Source organism: Myotis nattereri, assembly GCF_964212035.1.
Source record: "Myotis nattereri genome assembly, chromosome: 6".
Lineage (NCBI taxonomy): Eukaryota > Metazoa > Chordata > Mammalia > Chiroptera > Vespertilionidae > Myotis > Myotis nattereri.
Window position 1 is genome coordinate 3,833,754 of NC_138081.1, and position 23,021 is coordinate 3,856,774.

The 23,021-nt window shown below is 65.4% G+C and overlaps 1 protein-coding gene across 1 annotated transcript in view; it reads right to left on the reverse strand.

The window, feature by feature from the left end:
• The window catches only part of TNXB (tenascin XB), a gene marked incomplete at its 5' end in the record, with an annotated part of 49,517 nt that overhangs the window by 20,520 nt on the left and 5,976 nt on the right, over positions 1-23,021 (reverse strand). Inside the window, 17 exons of the mRNA XM_081093769.1 lie at positions 564-887; positions 1,219-1,551; positions 1,983-2,291; positions 2,566-2,871; positions 3,888-4,187; positions 6,066-6,371; positions 8,631-8,954; positions 9,287-9,619; positions 11,118-11,441; positions 11,774-12,106; positions 13,625-13,927; positions 14,236-14,526; positions 16,526-16,819; positions 17,765-18,133; positions 19,110-19,805; positions 20,456-20,719; positions 20,897-21,053. Coding sequence (XP_080949895.1) covers positions 564-887; positions 1,219-1,551; positions 1,983-2,291; positions 2,566-2,871; positions 3,888-4,187; positions 6,066-6,371; positions 8,631-8,954; positions 9,287-9,619; positions 11,118-11,441; positions 11,774-12,106; positions 13,625-13,927; positions 14,236-14,526; positions 16,526-16,819; positions 17,765-18,133; positions 19,110-19,805; positions 20,456-20,719; positions 20,897-21,053 — 5,566 coding nt within the window. The remainder of the gene's footprint in view (positions 1-563; positions 888-1,218; positions 1,552-1,982; positions 2,292-2,565; positions 2,872-3,887; positions 4,188-6,065; positions 6,372-8,630; positions 8,955-9,286; positions 9,620-11,117; positions 11,442-11,773; positions 12,107-13,624; positions 13,928-14,235; positions 14,527-16,525; positions 16,820-17,764; positions 18,134-19,109; positions 19,806-20,455; positions 20,720-20,896; positions 21,054-23,021) is intronic.

Genomic DNA, 23,021 nt, shown 5'->3' on the forward strand with positions numbered 1-23,021 from the left:
CATATCCACCCCCCTCTGCCTGTTCTGTCGGTTCACAGCCTGTCTTCCCACGACCAGGAGCCCCATTAGGATAAGACCTTGTCTCTCTGCCAAGTTCAAGGTCGACCCGTGAACCCCCGCGGCTGGGCTCAGGGCGCCCCATCTGGCTGACCCACTGCAGTCCTAAGTCTGGTGATGTCTGAACCATGAGGTTGGGGCGCTGGCAAGACGCTGCTCTCTGAGCACCTCTCAGCCTGTCAGGGCTCCAGTCCCCCCCCCCCGCCCCCCCCCGCCACAGGCCTAGCGTGTGGGAAGGACCAGGGATGCGGGTAGGACTCCCTCCCACAAGTTCTAGGGAAGTGTCCGATCCCTTGGCTGTGAGGTGCAGCCAGAGGCCCCTGTGGGGGAAGCGACTCTCCAGCCCCAGCCCCCCTGCCCCCGCCTCACCCTCTACCAGACCCCAGGCCAGCGGCGGATTCTGCGGGGGGTCCGGGGGGGGGTACACCGGTATTTCCACGAAGATGGTAACAAAGGGAGAGTCTTCCGGGGCCCTCCTGCCTGTCCTGCGGCCCCGCCCCACTCACCGGTCAGGCCCAAGGTGGACGCGGGGCCCACGCGCCGCCCCCCGTGCAGGCCGTACAGGTGCATCTTGTACTTGCGCCCCGGCTCCAGGCCCTGCACGGTGACCTCGCTCTCCTCACCCCCGACACGCACCACCTGGGGCCGCCCGTTCCTGTCCTTGTACTGGACGGTGAAGGCGTCGAAGTGGCCCCGGGGGACGGTCCAGGACAGGCTCAGCGAGTCCGGGGAGGATCCCGTCACCGTCAGCTCCCCCAGCAGGGGCTCCTCGGGGGGCTCTGGGGCCTCCGTGCTGGGTTCTGCGGGGCTGGGGGTCTCCTCCTCTGCAGCTGAGAAGCACAGACACAGCGCGGGTGAGCAGGCTCCATGGAGATGTCCGGGTCTCCTCCCAAGCCCTGGTCATGGCCGGGCCCTGGTCACTTCAGGGAGCCCCTCGGGGCAGCCTCACTGACATGCTCGGAGCCTCGGGGTCGGCTGTGGCCGCAGCCCCCACACAGCCCAGGGGCCCTTCTCTGCCCAGGGCCCCGCTGGTGCTCCGGAGGCCAGGGGAGGCACAGGGGCACCACGGCTCAGCCTCAAGCAGAGGGGCCCGTGCGCCCCCTCAGCCATCACGAGTGTCATCTCCCACAGGTTCCCCCGGGGCTCCCACCACCCACTCACCTGTCACCCCGGTGGCAGAGGCGGGGCCCTGGCGCTGGCCGTCGTGGAAGCCATACAGGTGCATCTTGTACTTGTGGTCCGGCTCCAGGCCCGAGATGGTGACCCCGTCCTCATGTCCCGGCACCCGGACCGCCTTGGGCTGCCCGTCCCCGTTCTTGTACTGGACCAGGAAGTGGTCAAACTGGCCCTGGGGGACGGTCCAGGACAGGCTCAGCGAGTCCGGGGAGGATCCCGTCACCGTCAGCTCCCCCAGTAGGGGCTCCTGGGGAGGCTGTGGGGCCTCGGTGCTGGGTTCTGTGGAGCTCGGGGTCTCCTCCACTACCTCCTGGGCGGCTGAGGAAACAGATGGGGGACAGGCTGTAAGGGCGACGTGCTTTGCTGGTGACGTGAAACACGGTGATCGGGCCCATCCGGCAAACACTCTCTCAAGCTGTAAGTCAGTGGTTTGTGTGGCCTGTGTGAGTCACCCAGTGGCTGGGCCCTGAGCCCGGCTGAGGTCCCCCGGCTCCCACCCCGCAGTGCGGACAACTCGCTGGTGGGGCAGTGGGCAGGGTCCCTCGTGTCTGAGAAAGGAGCTGGTCGGGAAGACACCCTCGGTCTGTCCCCAAGGTCACCGCCAGTGTTGACATCATGTACTAAGGGGCAGTGAGCCTCTCCCACCTGCCATCTCCCTTTCCGCTCCTGCAGGCCCAGTGCTGCCGGAGACTGGGAGAGGGGGAGAGCCTGCAGGGAGGCGGGAAGGTCTGTTGGGCAGCCACACTCACCTGTCACAGCGAAGGTCGAGAGGGGCCCCACGCGCCTGCCCTTGTGCAGCCCGTAGAGCAGCAGCTTGTACTTGCGGGCGGCGTCCAGGCCCCAGACCCTGGCCTCCCTGAGGCCGCCCTCTACCGGCAGCACCTGTGGCCGCCCCTCCCTGTCCTTGTACTGGACCAGGAAGGAGTCAAACTGGCCCTCGGGGACGGTCCATGCGAGGCCCACGGAGTCCGGTGTCACGCTGGTCACCTGCAGCTCCGCCCCCAGACGGGGCTTTGGGGGGCCCTTTGTTCCAGCGACACTCGCAGCGCCCTGCGCCTCTGAGAGGGAGACAGGGAGGAGCTGGCTGTGGCATCGGGAAGGCTGGATGACCTCGAAGGGCAGGAGCGAGAGGCCCGGAGACTGGCTCTGCCAGGGCTGAGTCGCCAAGGGCTGGTGCCATGGGCTTAGGCCAGGAGAAGGCGAGACTGATCCCAGCCCCAGCGGCTGGGACCAGGTCACAACGGGGAAGGCAGCGGCAGGACGAGCAGCAGCAGCCTGGCCTGCAGGGAGCCAGGCACCTTCCCGGCCGCCAGGCAGCGGCAGCGGCCTCACCTGTGGTGCCGTCCGCGCTGAGGGGGCCGTGGCGTCTCTTGCCCAGGAGGCCGTAGAGGAGAAATCTGTACGAGCGGCCACTGTCCAGGGGGGTGATGGTGACCGAGCGCTCGTGGCCACCCACAGGCACCATCCGGGGCCCATCCCTGTCCTTGAACTGGACCACGAAGGAGTCGAAGTGGCCCTCGGGGACCGTCCAGGAGAGGCGCAGGGAGTCCGGGGTGGGATCTGTCACCCACAGCTCCCCGAGGCGGGGCGGGGCCTGCGGGCTCGCGTCACTGTGGGCCACTGGCAGAGAGGACGGTTCTGTGTTTATGTTCCAGAGTGACTCCTTCAGGCCTCTCAAGTGCAAACCCAGAACTGCCCAGATGAGCAGTGCGTCCCTCCCCCCCACACCATCCCGCTGCCTGCGCCTCCGCCCACTTGCGCCAGGAGGGGCTCTGTCCCCAGGCAGCTCTGGGCAAGGGCCCCTGATGCTGCCCATCTGACTCCTCGTGCTGCCCGGCTCTTCCCACTGATCAGACTGGCAGGCATGGCGTTTCTCTCCTCTTACCAAGGAGCCGCTCTCGCTGATTTGCCTGGCCTCTGGGGACATCAAAGGGCCCAGGACCCCTGACGGGGGGTGGGGGGCGGGGGGCGGGGGGTGCACAATGTGAGGATGAAGGTGACCCTCACAGGCCCTGGTGGAGGGGCTGCCCCGAGTGAGGGTCAGGGAGAAGACGGGGAGCTCAGACAGGGGACCGATCTGGTGTGGGAGCAGGAAGCCACCCTGAGGCCTGGGAGGAGCTGGCGTGCTGCCTCCTAGATGGCAAGGACGTTGACCACATTGTTGCTACTGGAGTTTTCTGGAAACAGAGAGCCCCTGGGGCAAGGGGGGCCCAGACCGAACCCAGGAAAGCGGCAGCTAGGCCGCCAGCCCTGGGCTTCTGGGGTCCCGTCTCCAGGCTCCAAGAGGAGGCCAGAGGTCCTGGGGGCAGATATGGGACCCATGGGCCTGAGCCAACAGGGTGAGAACTCGGGTGAGAGTCGGAGGGGAGATGGCCAGACCCCCGGGCTGAGGCCCCCGGGCAGGGAGGCGGGGCTCTGCTCCTTTCTCCCCTCCCAGCACCTGTCCCAGGCCCCAAGTCCTGGAGGGGGTTAGGGCCTCCCCTTCAAAGGCGTAGGGTTGTGAGAAGACGGGGAAGTCCGGCCTGGCTGTCAGGGGCCTGGGCGGGTGGGGGGCTTGTCCAGTGAAACAGGAGCACAAAGGGGGGCCTGGTGGCAGGACAGGAGACCAGGCGGGTGAAGAGGGGCCTCGGCTAGTTTCAGGGGGTCCCTCTCACCTGTCTTTGCCTCCACAGAAATGGGGCTGCGTCGCTTCCCTTCCTGGATCCCAAAGAGCAGGAACCTGTACTTCCTGTCGGGCTCCAGGCCGGGAACAGTGACCGCGCGCTGGTCTGCGGCCACAGGCACCACCCGGGGCTGCCCGTCCCTGTCCTTGTACTGGACCACGAAGGCGTCGAATTCACCCACAGGAACCGTCCACGAGAGGCCCACGGAGCTCGGGGTCACATCTGTCACCGTCAGCTCCCCCAGGCGCGGCTCTTGCGGGGACTCTGTGGCTGGAGCTGGCGGGAGGGGAGCTGGGTGGGGGAGGACAGAGAACAGGGCTGAGCGCTCTGAGGGACAACTGCCCCCCAGGGCTCCGGGCTCCCAGGGCCAGGGAGGGGCCTGAGGCGGGACTCAGCCACCGCCGCACTGTGACTGCCTCTATCTGAGCGGTGCATTTCCTTCCAGCGGACACAGGAAGCAGCCACGGTGGCGACAAAACGGAGCCGCGTGCTGACCTGAGGAGCTCATGGTGGGTGGTCATATCCTAGGTCAGTCTCTCCCCTGACACAAGTCCATCTGCACCTTAACTGAGCCGTCTATTGTCCTTTTGCATCTAGGATAACACAGCTGATAAACGCGCCTTCACAAGCACAAAGCAATTTCCCTGCTTCCTTTGGACCCCTTAAAGCACAGCCACCGCACCAGAGCGGGCGCCGCACTAACTGTCTGCACCACCTGTGTGGAAGCAGCATGTGTCTATCATTTCACTCCCTATCCAATCCCAGAGGTGTCCCCCATTCGCTTTCCCCGCCCCCCTCACCGGCACCAGTGGATTTCATGTCGCCCACTTACGGCTCCTCTTTTGATCATAATGTATAAAGCAGGGTGCAGAAGTGCCATTTTCCGGGGCATGTTCTCAATTCGTTGAGATTCTGCTTCCCAGCAATTGTCATCTGTTTGGTTCAGATAAACTCACAAAACTCTCAGGAGGTCTGAACATTCCTGACGTGGACAATGGTGGCCCAGCAGCACCCGTGCTGTCCTCACGTCACCTCACAGCTCCTGCCCAACCACGGCACGCCGGCCGGCACGTCCACAGGCGCCTACGCCTCCTTATTTAACGGGCGGGTAAGGAAGCCCTGCACTCCTAAACCTTACATTTGAATTTAAAAACATTTTGATAACTGTATATTGACATCATTGTTTTCCTTTGTAATTCCATGCATCTTATTTTACAGTTTTTACTTTTATTTATTTCTTAATCCTCACCTGAGGATATGTTTTCCATTTACGAGAGAGAGAGAAAGAGAGAGAGAGGAAGGGAAAGGGAGAGAGAAACATTGATGTGAGAGAGAAACATCGATTGGCTGCCTCCTGCTTGCACCCAACGAGGGATCGAACTCACAGCCTGGGCATGTGCCCTGACTAGGAATCAAATCCACAGCCCTGCGGTGCACAGGATGTGCCAACCAGCAGAGCCACACTGGCCAGGGCTTATTTTACGGTGTTTTAAAATATATATTCTTATTGCTTTCAGAGAGGAAGGGAGAAGGAGAGAGAGTTAGATACATCAATGATGAGAGAGAATCATTGATCAGCTGCCTCCTGCACGCCCCACACTGGGGATTGAGCCTGCAACCTGGGCATGTGCCCTTGACCTGAATCGAACCCAGGACCCTTCAGTCCGCAAGCCGACACTCTATCCACTGAGCAACATTGGCTAGGGCTATTTTACGGTTTTTAAAACAGTGCACACACATTGCAGACACTCTGGCACACACATGGTGGAAACCAGTCCAGGAAGTCATGAGGGCAGGAAGACCTGGGCGCCAGGCACGGGGGCCACTTCTAGAGGGGCTGCGGGGGGAGGTGTCCACTCGAATCCTGTCCACTTCCTGCGACAGGATTCAGGGGTGACTGCCACTTAATGCCAACAAAGTGGGCGGCAGGGGAGGCGGCAGCCATGTCCAAATCGCAAAGGGCGTGCGAAGAGAGTGGAGGACACAGCTAGACACTGAGAGAGGGAGAGGGGCATCTGCCCTGGAAGTGGGCAGGTGAGAGGGAGACAGGCCATGGGGCTGGCGGGGAGGGCAAGGTCCAGCCTGCAGAGGGAGGCAGGGGCAGGACCTGAGAGAGATGGTGTGGGGGCTCTGGAAAGCCATGGCTGGGGCCTGCCTGGCCTCACTCACCTGTCACAGCTCCCACCGAGAGCGGGCCCAGGCGCTGTCCGCCGTGGAGCCCATAGACGAGCATCCTGTATCCGCGAGCGGGCTCCAGGCCGGGGACGGTGGCCTCACGCTGGTCTGCGGCCACAGGCACCACCTGGAGCTGCCCATCGCTGTCCTCGTACTGGACCACGAAGGAGTCAAACTGGCCCTCGGGGACGGTCCACGCGAGGCCCACGGAGCGGGGGGTCACGCCGGTCACAGTCAGCTCCCCCAGGCGTGGCCCCAGGGGCGGCTCGGTGGCTGCAGGAGCGGCTCCCGGTGCTGGAGCTGAGAGAGTGGAGGCAGCTGTTAGGTAAGCCCTCCTCCCCCGAGTGGTGATCACGTCCACTGCCCTCATGGTGCCCGCGAGGTGGTCGGAATCAAACTCTGATGGGCCCGTTCTTCCAGGCCCTGGGGCTTTGGGGGCTGCCCGCCGTCACTGAGGCCTGGGAGAGGCCTTAGCGGCCCTGCCGCCTGGACTGTTTGCTCAGCACCCTCCGCCGTCCGCACCGAGCCCAGCCCTCAGCTGCTGGCCCTCGGCCTGCCCACCGCACCTCCAACCCTGCCAGGCCCGGGAGCAAGTCCTGTGGGCACTGCCTGGGGAGGCTGCCGCTGCTCGCCCACTCCGCTGCCTTCGCCAGGCAGCGCCCGCTCTCACGGACCACCCCACCGGACCGCCCCGAGGTCGCCTGCCTCGCCCTCACCCTCCGCCGCTCCCAGTGTTAGCAGGCGGTCAGAGGCGCCCATCGCCTCCAGAGCAAAGCCACGCCCTGACAGCGGCCTCCAGGCTGCACGTCCACCTCGCACCCCCCCAATTCCGGAACATTCCTCGCCGGTCCTTCCCTCTGCCCCAAGTGCCGTCTCCAAGGGCCTGGGTGGCATGTGCTGGTCCTCCTTCCTCAGCTGGGCCCTCCCACCACCTTCCCATCACTCGCCTCCCGGGCGCGGCTGGCTCCCCTCGCTTGTCATGTGGCACCGCGGATGGGGCTGTGCCCGTGTGGTCTCCCCCGCTGGCACGGGGCTCAGCAGCAGGAGCCCTGGCCGTGCCCCCGCACCAGGGGGTCACCACACGCTGGCTAAGTTAACACGTGGTTGAGCGTCAACCGATGAACCAGGAGGTCGGGGTGCGATCCCCGTAGAGACGAGTAGGGGGCAGCCAATCCATGATTCTCTCTCATCACTGATGTTTCTATCCCTCCCTCCCTCTCCCTTCCTCTCTGAAATCAATAAAAATATATTAAAAATAAAATAAAAACGGGGCCTTGGGGAGAGATGGGCCAGAGTGGGGAGGGCAGGGGCGCGCTTCATTTCACGGCCTCGGCTCCGCTCGCTTCTCTCTGTGCTTCTTTCCACGAGAAAGGGACTGGCCCTTGCCTCAAGCCTCGCTGGTGGTTCGGCTTAACTGGGAAGGTGGGTTATTCCCGCCGCCGGGGATGCAGTCCCGAGGCTGCACTGGGCATAACACGTTCCCAATGTAGAAATGCTCTAACTCGCCACGGGCCTCTCTCCTGCTGCACGGCACGTGCCCTCGGTCAGCGCCGCCAGCACCCGCCTGCTCGGACAGGGATCGCCCTGCGCCCTCACAGTTCAGTCCCGAGGCCGGAACGGAAATCAGCTGGTAGATTCCAGAACTCGATGTCCTCTGCCGCCCCTCCTCAGCGTCCAGCCGGCCACCCTTCCCGGGGACCAGAGCCTGCCTGGCTGCCCAGGGCAGGGTCACCCCGAGAAACCTACCGCGCCTGGGTCTGGCACGGCCTCCACCCTGCTACGTGCAGGACAGTAACTCAGGCTGGCTTTCCCCTCTCTACTCTCAGTGCCGACTAAAGAAAAGAAGCCGGGAGTGGAAGGTTCTGGAAACTAAGCCAACCACGTCATGGTGAGGGTGGGCTCTGTGGACATCAGCCTGGTTCAAACCTCTCAGTTCCTCTGCTTTCAACCCTGCTCGTTCCCGAGAGGAGCAGTGGCTTTCAGAACTGTGTATCGTTCCTTCAGCGAGCAAGAGGCCAGGGGACACCCCTCGCTGGGCCCACGCTGGGCAGGTCAGCAGGAGGGTCCCAGAGGCCACCGGGGGCCACAGCCTTTGTGCTGTCGGAGAGGAGGTGCCAGGCTGGGTCCTGCGTGGTGGCCGGGCAGCCAGGAGGGAGGCTTCTCCTGGTGCAAAGAAGCTCATGGGGGTGAGAGCTTCCGCCCCAGTGGTGGGGCCCGGGCCTCACGCACTCTGGCCCGGGAAGCAGCCAAGGGGCAGAGGAGGGTGTGACAGCCCAGAGGCAGCCGCTGACAGCAGGCTCTCCACGTGCCAGGCCTCCTGCGGGCTTTCTGCTGCCAGCTCCCTGCACCCTGTGAGGTGGGCACGGTCCCCGTCGTACAGGCGAGAAAAGAGAGGCACCGATGCTTAAAACTGGTCCAAGGCTGTGCAGCTAGTGGCAGCTCAGTCCCTATGAACGGCCCCTCCTCCTCTACCTCAAGATGGTGGGCCACGGCAAGGACAGCCACCACCACAGAGAGGCTGGGGCACCAGTGGGAGGAAAAGGAACCCGCCCCACTCACCAGTCAGGCCCAGGGTGGACGCGGGGCCCACGCGCCGCCCCCCGTGCAGGCCGTACAGGTGCATCTTGTACTTGCGCCCCGGCTCCAGGCCCCGCACGGTGACCTCGCTCTCCTCACCCCCGACACGCACCACCTGGGGCCGCCCGTCCCTGTCCTTGTACTGGACGGTGAAGGCGTCGAAGTGGCCCCGGGGGACGGTCCAGGACAGGCTCAGCGAGTCCGGGGAGGATCCCGTCACCGTCAGCTCCCCCAGCAGGGGCTCCTCGGGGGGCTCTGGGGCCTCCGTGCTGGGTTCTGCGGGGCTGGGGGTCTCCTCCTCTGCAGCTGAGAAGCACAGACACAGGGCGGGTGAGCAGGCTCCATGGAGATGTCCGGGTCTCCTCCCAAGCCCTGGTCATGGCCGGGCCCTGGTCACTTCAGGGAGCCCCTCGGGGCAGCCTCACTGACATGCCCGGAGCCTCGGGGTCGACTGTGGCCGCAGCCCCCGCACAGCCCAGGGGCCCTTCTCTGCCCAGGGCCCCGCTGGTGCTCCGGGAGCCCAGGGGAGGCACAAGGGCACCATGGCTCAGCCTCGAGCAGAGGGGCCCCTGCACCCCCTCAGCCATCACGAGTGTCATCTCCCGCAGGTCCCCCCGGGGCTCCCACCACCCACTCACCTGTCACCCCGGTGGCAGAGGCGGGGCCCTGGCGCTGGCCGTCGTGGAAGCCATACAGGTGCATCTTGTACTTGTGGTCCGGCTCCAGGCCCGAGATGGTGACCCCGTCCTCGTGTCCCGGCACCCGGACCGCCTTGGGCTGCCCGTCCCCGTTCTTGTACTGGACCAGGAAGTGGTCAAACTGGCCCTGGGGGACGGTCCAGGACAGGCTCAGCGAGTCCGGGGAGGATCCCGTCACCGTGAGCTCCCCCAGCAGGGGCTTCACGGGAGGCTCAGGGGTCGTGGTGGGTGGGACTTGGGTGGTCACAGCTTCGTAGTCGGGAGCTGGATGAGCTGGACAGAGACATGGGGGACAGGTGAGGTCTCCTCAGCCCTCAGCGCAGCACATACAGGGTCCATTGCAAACATAAGGCAATAAGGGCCAGAATCTGCTGTCCACAGCGGCTCCAACTCCAATTCTTTCTGGTCCCTCTAATGTCTCCTTCAACCCCCCACAGTCAGCCTTCCTCCCCCATCTCCCCACCACCCACCAGCAAACCTCTGAATCCCTCCCCCAGCACCCGCCTCCCCGAACCCACCAGCACCTCTGCGACTCCCCCTCAGCACAGGCTCTGCTCTCCTCTGAACACGGGCCCTAGGTCCCTGTGCCCTGGGCTCCCTCCACTGGGCCTGGGTGGCATCTCACCCGCTTTGGTTCAGGACTTTGCTCCCAAACAGCTCAGACCAGACCAGAAACCTGCATCTTCCTGGCCTGCTCCCTCCTCCATCCTCAGCTGCCCCCAGGCCTCACTCTCTCTGAACTTCTCCCCCATCTCCCCACCCCACACACCTGCAGCCCAACCTCCTGGCCTGGGCCACCCCCACCTCTCACCTGTGCTCCCCCCTCCCTCCTGCTGTCCCTGCCCCCCTCGCATCCCTCTGCACAGCGTCCAGATGGGACCAGAAACGCACGGTGATGGAGTCGGTCTTACTTAAAGCTGCACAACCCTGTGCGCCCGGAGGAGCCCTGCTGCCTGAGCTGCCCACTCTGCACCCCTTCTCGGGACTGTCCCCCACTCAGAGCACTTCATCCAAACCCTCTCGGGTGCCCCGTGCTCCCAGTTCCCAGGCCTTTGCACCAGCTGTGGCATCGTGGATGTGACACACTCTCCGTCCTATCGTGCTGTCACCATGCCCACACCTGCCTGAGCGCAGGCCTCAGCTGTCCTGGGGGGGCCGTGGACAGGCTCCTAGGCCTCGCAGCCCAGGCCTGGCCTGACCCAGGGCTTCCTGTCGTATCCACCCCCCTCTGCCTGTTCTGTCGGTTCACAGCCTGTCTTCCCACGACCAGGAGCCCCATTAGGATAAGACCTTGTCTCTCTGCCAAGTTCAAGGTCGACCCGTGAACCCCGCGGCTGGGCTCAGGGAGCCCCATCTGGCTGACCCACTGCAGTCCTAAGTCTGGTGATGTCTGAACCATGAGGTTGGGGCGCTGGCAAGACGCTGCTCTCTGAGCACCTCTCAGCCTGTCAGGGCTCCAGTCCCCCCCCCCCGCCCCCCCCCGCCACAGGCCTAGCGTGTGGGAAGGACCAGGGATGCGGGTAGGACTCCCTCCCACAAGTTCTAGGGAAGTGTCCGATCCCTTGGCTGTGAGGTGCGGCCAGAGGCCCCTGTGGGGGAAGCGACTCTCCAGCCCCCGCCCCCCTGCCCCAGCCTCACCCTCTACCAGACCCCAGGCCAGCGGCGGATTCTGCGGGGGGTGGGGGGGGTACACCAGTACTTCCACGAAGATGGTAACAAAGGGAGAGTCTTCCGGGGCCCTGCTCCCTGTCCTGCGTCCCGCCCCACTCACCGGTCAGGCCCAGGGTGGACGCGGGGCCCACGCGCCGCCCCCCGTGCAGGCCGTACAGGTGCATCTTGTACTTGCGCCCCGGCTCCAGGCCCCGCACGGTGACCTCGCTCTCCTCACCCCCGACACGCACCACCTGGGGCCGCCCGTCCCTGTCCTTGTACTGGACGGTGAAGGCGTCGAAGTGGCCCCGGGGGACGGTCCAGGACAGGCTCAGCGAGTCCGGGGAGGATCCCGTCACCGTCAGCTCCCCCAGCAGGGGCTCCTCGGGGGGCTCTGGGGCCTCCGTGCTGGGTTCTGCGGGGCTGGGGGTCTCCTCCTCTGCAGCTGAGAAGCACAGACACAGGGCGGGTGAGCAGGCTCCATGGAGATGTCCGGGTCTCCTCCTAAGCCCTGGTCATGGCTGGGCCATGGTCACTTCAGGGAGCCCCTCGAGGCAGCCTCACTGACATGCCTGGAGCCTCGGGGTCGGCTGTGGCCGCAGCCCCCGCACAGCCCAGGGGCCCTTCTCTGCCCAGGGCCCCGCTGGTGCTCCCGGAGCCCAGGGGAGGCACAAGGGCACCATGGCTCAGCCTCGAGAAGAGGGGCCCCTGCGCCCCCTCAGCCATCACGAGTGTCATCTCCTGCAGGTCCCCCCAGGGCTCCCACCACCCACTCACCTGTCACCCCGGTGGCAGAGGCGGGGCCCTGGCGCTGGCCGTCGTGGAAGCCATACAGGTGCATCTTGTACTTGTGGTCCGGCTCCAGGCCCGAGATGGTGACCCCGTCCTCGTGTCCCGGCACCCGGACCGCCTTGGGCTGCCCGTCCCCGTTCTTGTACTGGACCAGGAAGTGGTCAAACTGGCCCTGGGGGACGGTCCAGGACAGGCTCAGCGAGTCCGGGGAGGATCCCGTCACCGTCAGCTCCCCCAGTAGGGGCTCCTGGGTAGGCTGTGGGGCCTCGGTGCTGGGTTCTGTGGAGCTCGGGGTCTCCTCCACTACCTCCTGGGCGGCTGAGGAAACAGATGGGGGACAGGCTGTAAGGGCGACGTGCTTTGCTGGTGACGTGAAACACGGTGATCGGGCCCATCCGGCAAACACTCTCTCAAGCTGTAGGCCAGTGGTTTGTGTGGCCTGTGTGAGCCACCCTGTGGCTGGGCCCTGAGCCAGGCTGAGGTCCCCCGGCTCCCACCCCGTAGTGCGGACAACTCGCTGGTGGGGCAGTGGGCAGGGTCCCTCGTGTCTGAGAAAGGAGCTGGTCGGGAAGACACCCTCGGTCTGTCCCCAAGGTCACCGCCAGTGTTGACATCATGTACTAAGGGGCAGTGAGCCTCTCCCACCTGCCATCTCCCTTTCCGCTCCTGCAGGCCCAGTGCTGCCCCGGCCCACCCAGGAGCAGGCAAGAGATGGAATGTGCCCTGGCTGAGGTCTCCCAGGGGCCCTGCCCTCCCTCCCCTTTGACCCTCAGGAATGAGTTGCCAGGCAGGACTTGAGGGAAAGTGGGAGATTTGGGGTGGGGAATGCCCTGCTCTCCCCTGGTTGTGTCTAGAATTGCAGCCCCAGGGCACCGACCCATGTCAGCTGCCCTTAGGTCTTTGCTGGGGCTCCATGGACTGGGGAGAATGGACAAGGGCAGTCAGCCCTTCTGTGACCCACGCCCAGTCCAGGGGGAACACTTCGGGGAGGTAGATGCAGGAGGGAGGAGGCAAGAATGGGAACCCAGGTGAGGACGGGGAAGGCACGGACGAGGAGCGGGGAAAGGATACTGGCAAGTCAGAGCGTCAGGGAGACGGAGCAGCTACCCCGAAACTTGGTCTCAGTTGCTCGCACTGTTCTGCGTGCGGGATGGACCCTACCACTGTGTGAGCAGCTCCTGTTAGCATCGCCCCCTGACAGGTGAGAAGCGGAGGCACAGGCGGCTCAGTAACCTGCCCAGGGTCCGAGAGGTCATATGGGAGAGCTGGGGTCAAAAGCCATGCCCCAACCATGAGGCTCCCAACCACAGAAATGTGCCGCCTGGGGAAGCTGGGCACGTGCAACCTGCTGGGGCGAGTGGCCCTCCCCCGCTCCAGGCTGGCTGGGGGTCAGGGCGGCGTCCTCCCCATGCTGGCAGGCCGGGCGGTGCTCTCGTCCCTTGGATCTGCCAGCTCTGAACAGAGCAGCAGGGGCGTCAGGGTGTGGGCAGAAGTGAAAGCTCAGAGACACGGCCCAAGCAGGTCCCGGAAGGGGAGGCCCTGCCCACACCCAGGGCAAGAACAGCGGCTGAGGACCAGGTGGGCAGGGGCAGGAGGAGGGATGTGCTTGGCTGGGAGAGGGGGCTGTTCTTGCAGGTAGAAGCAGGGCCACGCCAGGGGGCGGGGGCGAGGGGAGCCCTGGGATGTGGGAGAGGAGAGGCAGAGGCTTGGCAGAACTGGAGCTGAGAAAAGGAAGGTGAGGGAGGTGTGTAGGGCCCTGGGCCACATCCCTGGTTCCGCTCAGAGGATGGGGCTGGGGTGGGGCCGGGGGGTGGGGGGGCTGCAGCCCTGACTCACCCGTGGTGGCCACCACAGACACAGGCCCCACACGCTGCCGGCCATGGAGGCCGTAGAGGGTCATTTTATACTTCCGGCCGGGTTCCAGGCCGGTGACGGTGGCCGTGCTCTCCTCTCCCTTGACAGGCACTGCCCGGGGCTGCCCCTGTGCGTCCTTGTACTGGATCACGAACGAGGAGAAGCGGCCCTGGGCCACGGTCCAGGACAGGCGCAGGGCGTCTGGGGTGGCGCCAGCCACTGTCAGCTCCCCCAGCAGCGGCTGCTCAGGGGGCTCTGGGCGGGGCTCCTCTGTCCTCTCCGGGGCTGTAAGGGAGAGACCCAGCCCGGGCTGAAGGGGCAGCCGGGGTGTGGACGGCGTCACCCCTGGAGGGTCAGACTGGGTTCGTGGGAGTGCTGACCTCCTGGCGCGTCCGGCAAGCCAGGGTCTGACACGTCGCCTGGGCCTGGGGAGCAGCGGAGGGTTGGACGGCCCAGCAGTGCGGGCTGGGGTGGGGTGGGGGGGGGAAGGGGCAGGGTCTGGAGCCAGCCTTCGGGGAGGCCCCGTGGGCCTGGCTGAGGGGAGTGTGTGGAAGGGGGGCTGGGAGGGTCGCGGGCGCAGGCGCTGCCCTCACCAGTGGTGCCCTCGGCTGAGAGGGGGCCGTGCCGCTTCCTGTTGGCAACCCCAAACAGAGTGAATCTGTACTTGTGGTCGGCGTCCAGCGGGGAGACAGTGACGGAGCGCTCCGGCCCTTCCACGGGCACCACCTGGGGCCGCCCATCCCTGTCCCTGTACTGAACCACGAAGGAGTCGAAGTGGCCCTCGGGGACCGTCCAGGAGAGGCGCAGCGAGTGTGGGGTGGGCTCCGTCACCCACAGCGTGCCCAGGCGGGGCAGGGTTTCTGGGCTGGGATCGCTCCGAGGCACTGGGGGAGGGAGCACAGAGAATGGGGGACTCAGAGGAGAGGCTGCGTGAGGCTGTGCAGGAGGCTCCCTGCTGGGGGCACACTGACGGGCAGGCCCAGCCACCCTCCGCTTGCCAAGCTGTGTGCCGCCTCGGGCTGTGCCCACCGGGAGGAAGGGTACCTTCTCCTGAACAAGGGGCCTCAGAGGCGAGGGGGCCTGGGAGCGCTTTGCCCGTCTCATGGCCAAGGGGGTGCTGCAGGGCTGCCCCCTGCTTCCAGCTTCACTACTATTCACTAGCTGGGTTCTCGGGGGGGGGGGGGGGGGGGGGGGGCGTGGGGGCGGGCACCATTCGTGGAGCGAATGGATGTGGGAGAGCCTCCCACACCGTGCCCTGGGCCCCCCATCCTCCTCTCCTGCCCTCCGCCACGTGTCTGCCCCCACTCCCCACCCCACGCTCTGTTCCCAGCACAGATTCCAGAAAGAGAGGTCTACCCTGGAGGCCCTGCCCGACCTCCAGCCCCCAGCTCTCCCCAGGGCAGTGCTGAGCCCCCCCCCCCCCAGCTCTCTCTGGGGCAGTGCTGAGCCCCGCCCCCCCAGCTCTCCCCAGGGCAGTGCTGAGCCCCCGCCCCCCCCCCCCCAGCTCTCCCCGGGGCAGTGCTGAGCCCCCCCCCCAGCTCTCCCCAGGGCAGTGCTGAGCCCCCGCGCCCCCCCCCCCCAGCTCTCCCCGGGGCAGTGCTGAGCCCCCCCCCCAGCTCTCCCCAGGGCAGTGCTGAGCCCCCGCGCCGCCCCCCCCAGCTCTCCCCGGGGCAGTGCTGAGCCCCCCCCCCCCAGCTCTCCCCAGGGCAGTGCTGAGCCCCCGCGCCGCCCCCCCCCCAGCTCTCTCTGGGGCAGTGCTGAGCCCCGCCCCCCAGCTCTCCCCAGGGCAGTGCTGAGCCCCCGCCCCCCCCCCCAGCTCTCCCCAGGGCAGTGCTGAGCCCCCGCCCCCCCCCCCCCAGCTCTCTCCGGGGCAGTGCTGAGCTGGAACTGCGAAGTCCTGTGGACACTAGCTCTGAATGTGACATGTCTGGCCACACCCTCCTTTGGATCTAGGACGGCTCTCTCGGGGCTCTGCCCTTCTTCCAAGTCACCCCTCGGGCTGCCCTGTGGGCTCTCTCTCTGTGGTGCCCAGAGTGCTGGCCGTCCCCGGGTTCTCACAGGCTCACCCCTGCTCCTGCCCACTGGCACTGATGACCCCCACACCCCCTCTTCAGGTCTCCCCTCCACTGCCCACAGCCATGAGGGCAGGAGCATAGCCCCAGGCTCTCGCTTTCTGCTTGAGTGCCCTCTCTGTGCCTCCACTCTCCGGTCTATAGCATGGGCACGCCTCCCGCCCGGGCTGCTTGAAGATGGGGTGCCAGTCACCCAGCGCCTCCGGAGCACATGTGACCTCAGCAAATGCTTGGGAGGCGCGAAGCGCCCGCTGCTGCTCCTCACCTCTGCCCCCTGCCTCAGGGACGGGACTGCCTGACCCAGAAAAGCCGGGCGCCTGAGCCCCTCGCCTCCTTCACCTCCCACATCCAGACTCACTGCCCGCCCCACCAGGCACTGCCATTTCTTTCCGGCTCCCACGGAGCTCACTTCTCCAGGTACCCTCCCCAGGGCCTCCGTGTACCTTGTAAGATACATGTAGAATCGTGTCTCTCCCCACTGAAACCCTCAGAGGCCCCAGGGCCCTGAAGTAAGGTCCAAGCTCCTGTCAGACATGAGACCAGCATCCTCAGCTGCCCAGGCGCCCTGCTGCCCAGCGAGGAAACAGACACGGGCCCTCCTACAGAATCGCTCACCCTGCCTCCCTGTCTGCACTGCCCCCTGTCTGCACTGCCCTCCTCAGCCTCTCTGCCTGACTGTTTTCCCTTCAGGATTCCTCTCAGGGACCCCTGCCTCCAGGAAGCCCTCCTGGAGTTTCCAAAGCACCGAGAACCCTGGAGGACCCTGCAAGGGCAGGGTAGGCGGGTGATGTGCGTGACTGCTCTCACTTACAGATCTTGGCTTCAGCCGCCAGGGGGCCGTGCCTCTTCTTGCCCACAAAGCCATACAGGAGGAATTTGTACTTGCGGCCCACATCCAAGTTGGTGATGAGGGCCGAGCGCTGGGGCCCCTCCACAGGCACCACCCGGGGCTGGTCCCTGTCTTTGTACTGGATCACGAAGGAGTCGAACTTGCCCTCCGGGACCGTCCAGTGCAGGAGCAGGGAGCTGGAGGTCACGTCGGTCACTGTCAGCTCGCCCAGGCGCGGTGGGGCCAAGGGCTTCCCAGGCTTTTCCCCGTCGCTGTCTACAGGGGGAGGGGAGTAAAAGCAAAGCAGACTCAACCATGGCTTTATCCTTGTCTCCTCCCCTCCCATCTGCCCACGGGCTCACTCCCTCCCTTGAAGACTCCGTGTCCCCACCGAGCCCGCTGTGACCAGCCTTTCCTAGAAGGGGCATGTCCCCCTCCAGCTCCCCACCCCTCACAAAGGTCCCAGTTTCTCTCCACACCGAGGTTCATGGGGCAGTTTCAGGCCCCCGTGCTTCCTGGGAGTTTGGAAACCCTCTGCTGCTGCAGGGCAGTCTGAGGACTCCTCAGTCCTCCTGCACGGCCTCTCCCTGTCTCCCTCTCTCCCTGAGCTGGACCTGGAGCTTTGGGGAGAATCAGCTTTCCTGGTCCCATAAGCGGGGCATGTGAGAGCCGGGGACCCCAGGCGCTGGCCTGCACTGGCTCTGCAGACCTCACCCATCTCTGCAGGCCTGCTGGCTATGGTGCTCCCTGACCCAAGGAACCCCCAGCCCCAGGAGAACCTGGCTGATGGGACCACAGGGCCAGTGCCACCATCCTAGCCTGCCCGGTGAGGGGGGCGGGGCTGTGGGGAAGAGCAGGGGAGGAGGGGGTTGAGGGTCATGTCATCAGAGGCCTCCCCACACCCACCCAGAGAGATCTGGGGTGGGGCAGAGGAGTGACCAGGATGTGGGAACAGGACTCAGGGAAAGAAAGCTGCAGGGAGAGCCCTGCCCCACCCTCTGACTTTCCCCCATTTTCTCTTCCCGGAGAACTCCCCTCCCCGGCCACGAGGTCACTGTTCTCAGCTCACCCATCCCTCTTGCCTCTGACCCCTCATCTCCTTTCCTCTGCCTGTTTTCTCCCACCACTCCCACCCTGCCTCCACCCCACCCCCCGCTGAGTCCCGCGGCCCAGGCCTCCCCCAACCTCAGGACCCAGGTCTGAGCAGAAGCCAGAATGTACCCATAATGCCTTGGTAGATGAGAGGGGCAGAGGGCTCGCCCTCAGGGGGCACCCCACGAAGTGACAGCTCATAGGGGGCTCCAGGAGGGGGTGAGGGCAGCAGTGCCTGCCGGACATCCCCGGGCAGTAGTTGGTCATGCGACCCTGGCCCATTGGGCACCCGGAGGCGCAGCTGGAAGTGGGCAAAGGTGTCAGGCTGGGCCATCCAGGCCACACGGAGGCGCCCTGTCTCGTCTCTGCCCAGCACTCTCAACTCCCCCAGCTCCTGGGGGCGCTGCTGCAGGCCGGGCGCCTGGGCTCCTTGAGTCGTTGAAGGGCCCGAGGGAGGAGGCTCATCAGTGGCCCCCAAGAGGCTGGAAGGGGAGGACCCTGGGAAGGGCAGGGCAAGAAAAACAGGAGAGTCCAGTATGAGAGCCGGAAATGAAGCCCAGCGTGCAGGTCTGCCTTCTGGCCCCTAAGAGCCCACACACCTTCCTGGCCGCCTCATCCCCCCAGAGGTCGGCCAGTCCCCCCAGACACGCCTGTCCCCCTCACCTGAGCAGACAGGCCTGCAGGTAAAAACTGAATGGAGCAAAGCATCCCTCCCCCCCGCCCCCCAAGACTCCTGGGACCTCCAGCCCCACACGCCCGAGCCCCGCCCACAGCAGCCCCTCCCCCCCAGCACCCAGCACCCAGCACCCCCGCCCCCGGTGGCTGTGGCCTCCATTAGTGCTGCAGCAGAAGCCTGGAAGAAAGGAGGAAGGTGGTGTGAGGAGGGAGGGTGCAGAGGAGAACGGGCTGTGAGTGGGGTGAGAGGCCTTCAGCTCGGCGGCATCTGGGCCCTACGGGGAAGAAAAGGTCCGCCACCCTCCCGCCGCCACGGTGCCCGCACGGCTCCTGTGGAGAGACCCGCGGAGGTGAGCCGGCGCCGAGGGTCCCCCCATACAGCCGGCGCAGGCTTAAGGCCCCCAGCAGGCCCGCGGTGTCCCTGTGCGGTCAAGGCCGAATTGTGGGAAACGGCAACCACTGAGCAGTCTTCAGACTCCCTCACCGCGCGAGTCAGGCCGGGAGCTCTGGCTCCCTCTGCCCGCCCGCCCGCCCTGAGCCTGCATCCCCGCCCGGCCCGCCGACCGCCCTGCTGTGGCCTGGAGCAGCAGTCCCTCGGGGCCCGAAGGCTGGGTGTCCTTGGCCTTGGGTGTCTGCCAGGGTCCTGGGGGCGGAGGCGGTTTTAGGGACACGGGAGGGCGGCGCTTTGCTCGGGGACCCGGGAGCTGGACCGGGAGGGCTCGGGCAGAAGGGCTGGGGGTGGCGGTCTGAGCGGGAGCGGGAGGAGCGGCGGGAAGCGGACCGCCCAGGCAGACGCTACCTGTGGTGGTGATGAAGGCGTAGGACTTGGAGGTCTGCCCGGCCCGCACCCCGTGGACCTCCACGTGGTAGGTGGTGCCGGGCCGGAGGCGGGGCAGGCTGACGGTGCGCGCGGTGCCGGGCACGCTCAGCTCCCCGCGGGGGCCTTCTGCCGGCGGCTGCGGCTGCCAGCGCAGCACCACGCGCTCGAAGTGGCCGCGGAGCCCATCGAGGGACACGAGCAGCGAGCCGTCGGCGGCGCTGCCCAGCACCTCGGGCTTGGGGTGGCGCGGCCCCGCCACCCCGTCGACGCCTTCGGGCGAGAGGCCGTAGATGCCCAGGTGGGAGTCTCGCCGCCAGGGGCCGGCGTCGGGGCCGGCGGTGGGCGGGGCCGGCGGGGCGGGGGAGCCGGCGGGCGCGCGGCGCCGCTGCAGGTAGTCGTGGATGCGGCGCGCCGCCGACGCGTAGGTCTGGTTGGCCCGCAGCGGGAAGCCGCGCGCCCGCAGGTGGCGCTCCAGGTCCTGCGCGGAGCCACGGAAGCGGCCCAGCTCGGCCGTCAGGTTGCCCCACGGCCGGGGGGGCGGGGACCGGCCGGGGTCCGGCCGAGGCTCCTCCCGCCTCTCCTCCGGCGGCCGCGGGGGGCGCGCGGGCGGGGCGGGCCGGGGCCGCGGGGGCGGGGCGGGGGGCCGCACCTCCGGGTAGCTGTAGTGGCCGGGGGCTGCCGGGCAGAAAGGGGAAGCGGGGAGCGGTCAGTGGCACCCCCCCCCCGGCCCTCCTCCCGCGCTGCCCTGTCCCTCCCGCCGGAGCCGAGCCGAGGCCGGATCCCGGGCCCCAGCCCCACCTGGAAAGAGCGAGAGAGAACGGAGTTAGTGTCCCAGGGCCCTCACCCCTCGCCCTCCAGCCACTGCGGTGCCCTAGAGAGAAGAGAAGCCCGCGGGCGGCGGGGCCGTATCTGAAGGAGAGACGGGGAGCGGGGAGCGGGGAGCGGGAGGAGAGTGGGGGCCACAGCAAGCGGTGTCCCTCTGCCACAGGGAAAGAGGTGCAGGCATCTGTCAGGAGACCTTAGGTTAGTGGGAGCTGCTGCCATGAGACCTCACCCCCAACGCGGCCCTAAAGCCAACCCGAGGCTGGTCTCCGCGCTGCCTAATTCTAGTCCCCACACGTCTGACCACTACAGGGGCCTCCCCATTTCAGAAGGTGGCGGCAGCTCCTGCTCACGGCTGTCTCCAGGGGGGGCAGCCTGCCTCTGGGACCTGGTGCTGCCAGCGCCCTGCCAGGTGCATCCAGGGGAGCTGCGAGCCGTTCGGGGGCTCCCAAGGCAGGGGCTCCACACTCAGAAACCAGGCCTCCCGACGCCTGGCGCCATACCTGTGTTGGCCCTGACAGAGGCCGGGTAGCTCACTGCCCGGCCCCGCTCCGCGGTGACGGTCACCACGTACTCCACGCCTGGCATCAGGTCAGTCAGCAGTGTCCCATCTGCCTCGGCGGGCACTTCCAGCCGCACCCTCTGGTTGCCAGCACTGACGTAGGACACCACGAATCGGTCCACCTCGGCCTGGGGGCGCAGCCAGCTGAGCTCCAGTGTGGTTGGCGTCACGGCCACCACCCGGAGGTCCTGGGGGCCATCGATCACTAGCCGGGTGAGAGAGAGGGGGATCAGGCGGGGTCTGCTTCTTCAGTCCCCAGCTTTCCTTCTAAGAGTGTTGTCCCACCCCAGCCCGCCCCTAACCCATTGAAACCCTCCTGGAGGGCAGAGTCCTCGCTATCCCCCTCATCTCCACAGGACCCGCCCACAGCCCCTGCTCTCACTGGTGGTGATGGTCTTGGAGGCAGGAGGGCCCCAGTTGGTCCCTCGAAGGGCTCGGACAGTGACCTGGTACTCCTGCCCGGGGGCCAGTCCTCTTTGGTCATAGGCGGTGGCAGAGCTGGGCACCCGCGCAGTGAATGGCGGGCTCGCGCCCTCTGGCTGCAGGAGAGAGAGCACCGGGTGGGTCAGGGCTGGCACTCAATCCCCCTTCTCCCGACTCCAGCTCCAAGTGGTGTCAGCTGGGCCTGTGCAGAACTGGGCCCTGACAGCAGGGAGCCCTGCCAGTGACAGCAACACGCCTGGGACACCTTCTCCAGGCATCTCCTGTCCAAGGCCCTGGATGTGCATGAGCTCACGGGGCCCCGGGCAGTGGCCTCAGAGGCCTGTCCATCAGCTGTCTGCCAGATGCCACCGCACAGCCCTGCAGCCCTGACTTCCTGGTGGACAGGCTTCTCAGCTCACTCTGGTCGGGACAGATGAAGGGGACAGGGATGCCCCTTCAGGCCTCACTTCCTCCTTAACCATCTGCCCAGCCTGAGCCTCCCGCAGACCCTGCCCTGCTGTGCAATGTGGGCGTGACCCCTGTCCTTCAGGCACTTCTCTTGTCTCCTCACAAAAAGGCCCATCGGCTCAGAGTTCCACAAACGTCCCCCGGTTTCGTACCTGCGCCGTGCTGGGCATGGAGACACAGAAACAGAAGGTGCGACCCCTGTCCTCAGACAGCTCATGCTCTGGAGGCGAAATGCATGGCCACGGGTTCAGTTTTACTGGAGCCTAAACCAAATCTCTACGTGTGGTCCATGCCGGGGAGGAACAACCCTCCTCCAAGTGTACATCTGAGGTCTCTCAAGATCCATGGGGGCCCCACAGGAAAGCTGCCGGCCCCTGCGCAGACAGGGGTCCTGGGGTGCCAGCCGCAGGGGACAAGGAACTGGACGTCTGTGAGCAGCCCAACCGCCCCACATCTCCCGGGCCGTCCAGCTTGGACCGCCCAGGAGGACGCTCTGTTCCGCTGAGCTATGTTGGCTGTAATGGGGACACCTCCAGTCAGCCAAATAGGATTGGAAATTTCAAAAGGTTCTCTCCTAAACCAACAGAATGGTGGGGAACCGACACAGGAAACAGCAAAGTATCGAACCCCGTGAGAGGCCACGCAGAGATTTCTAGGTTGAGATTGAATAAAGCTTTGTCAGTTTTCTTGGCTGAAAAGGTGTCCTGGGCACATAGGACCCAAACCCTCTCCTGCTCACCCCGCCCTAGGATACCCCACCTAGGATCCCTGGGGTTGACCTCAACTAAAGGCCTATGAAATCCTCATCCCTGACTTAACTCTGTCACCCTTTATTCCCCCAACCCACCACACACACACACACACACACACACACACACGCTCACACTTACACTCACACCCTCACACTTACACACCCTCACTCACACACACATTCACACTCATATATACACCCTCACACACACACATTCACACCCATATACACACACTCCCACTCATACACTCACACACACCTTGGGTGCTCCCTAATGATGTCTGTAATGGCTTGTCCTTTCAGCGAGACAGGCCCATCCCAACATCTCCTTCTTGCTTCAAATCATCTACACCAGGGGTCCTCAAACTTTTTAAACAGGGGGCGAGTTCACTGTCCCTCAGACCGTTGGAGGGCCGGACTATAGTTTAAAAAAAAACTATGAACAAATTCCTATGTACACTGCACATATCTTATTTGGAAGTAAAAAAACAAAACGGGAACAAATACAGTATTTGTATTTGCATGTGGCCCGCGGGCCGGAGTTTGAGGACCCCTGATCTACACGAACCTTTTTACACCTTAGTCCCCCCTGAGATCCACTTCGGAACAGTTCCCTGACGGTCCCACCATCAGCACATCGGGCCGTCTGAGGCAGGCTCTCTAGCCAGATGCTGGTAGGTGGCGCTGCCCCTTTGTAAAAGCGTGGCTGCTTCACTGATTGTCCTGGGCTAGTTTCTAACCCTATTCTTGAAATCAACCTTGTAGCCCCAGCTGGGGGGCTCCATCTTGGCTGGTTCTTGGAGCTTACATCCCCCTCTTCAGACCAAACTCAAATACAAACTTTTCTGAGGCTGCAAGGTCTTGT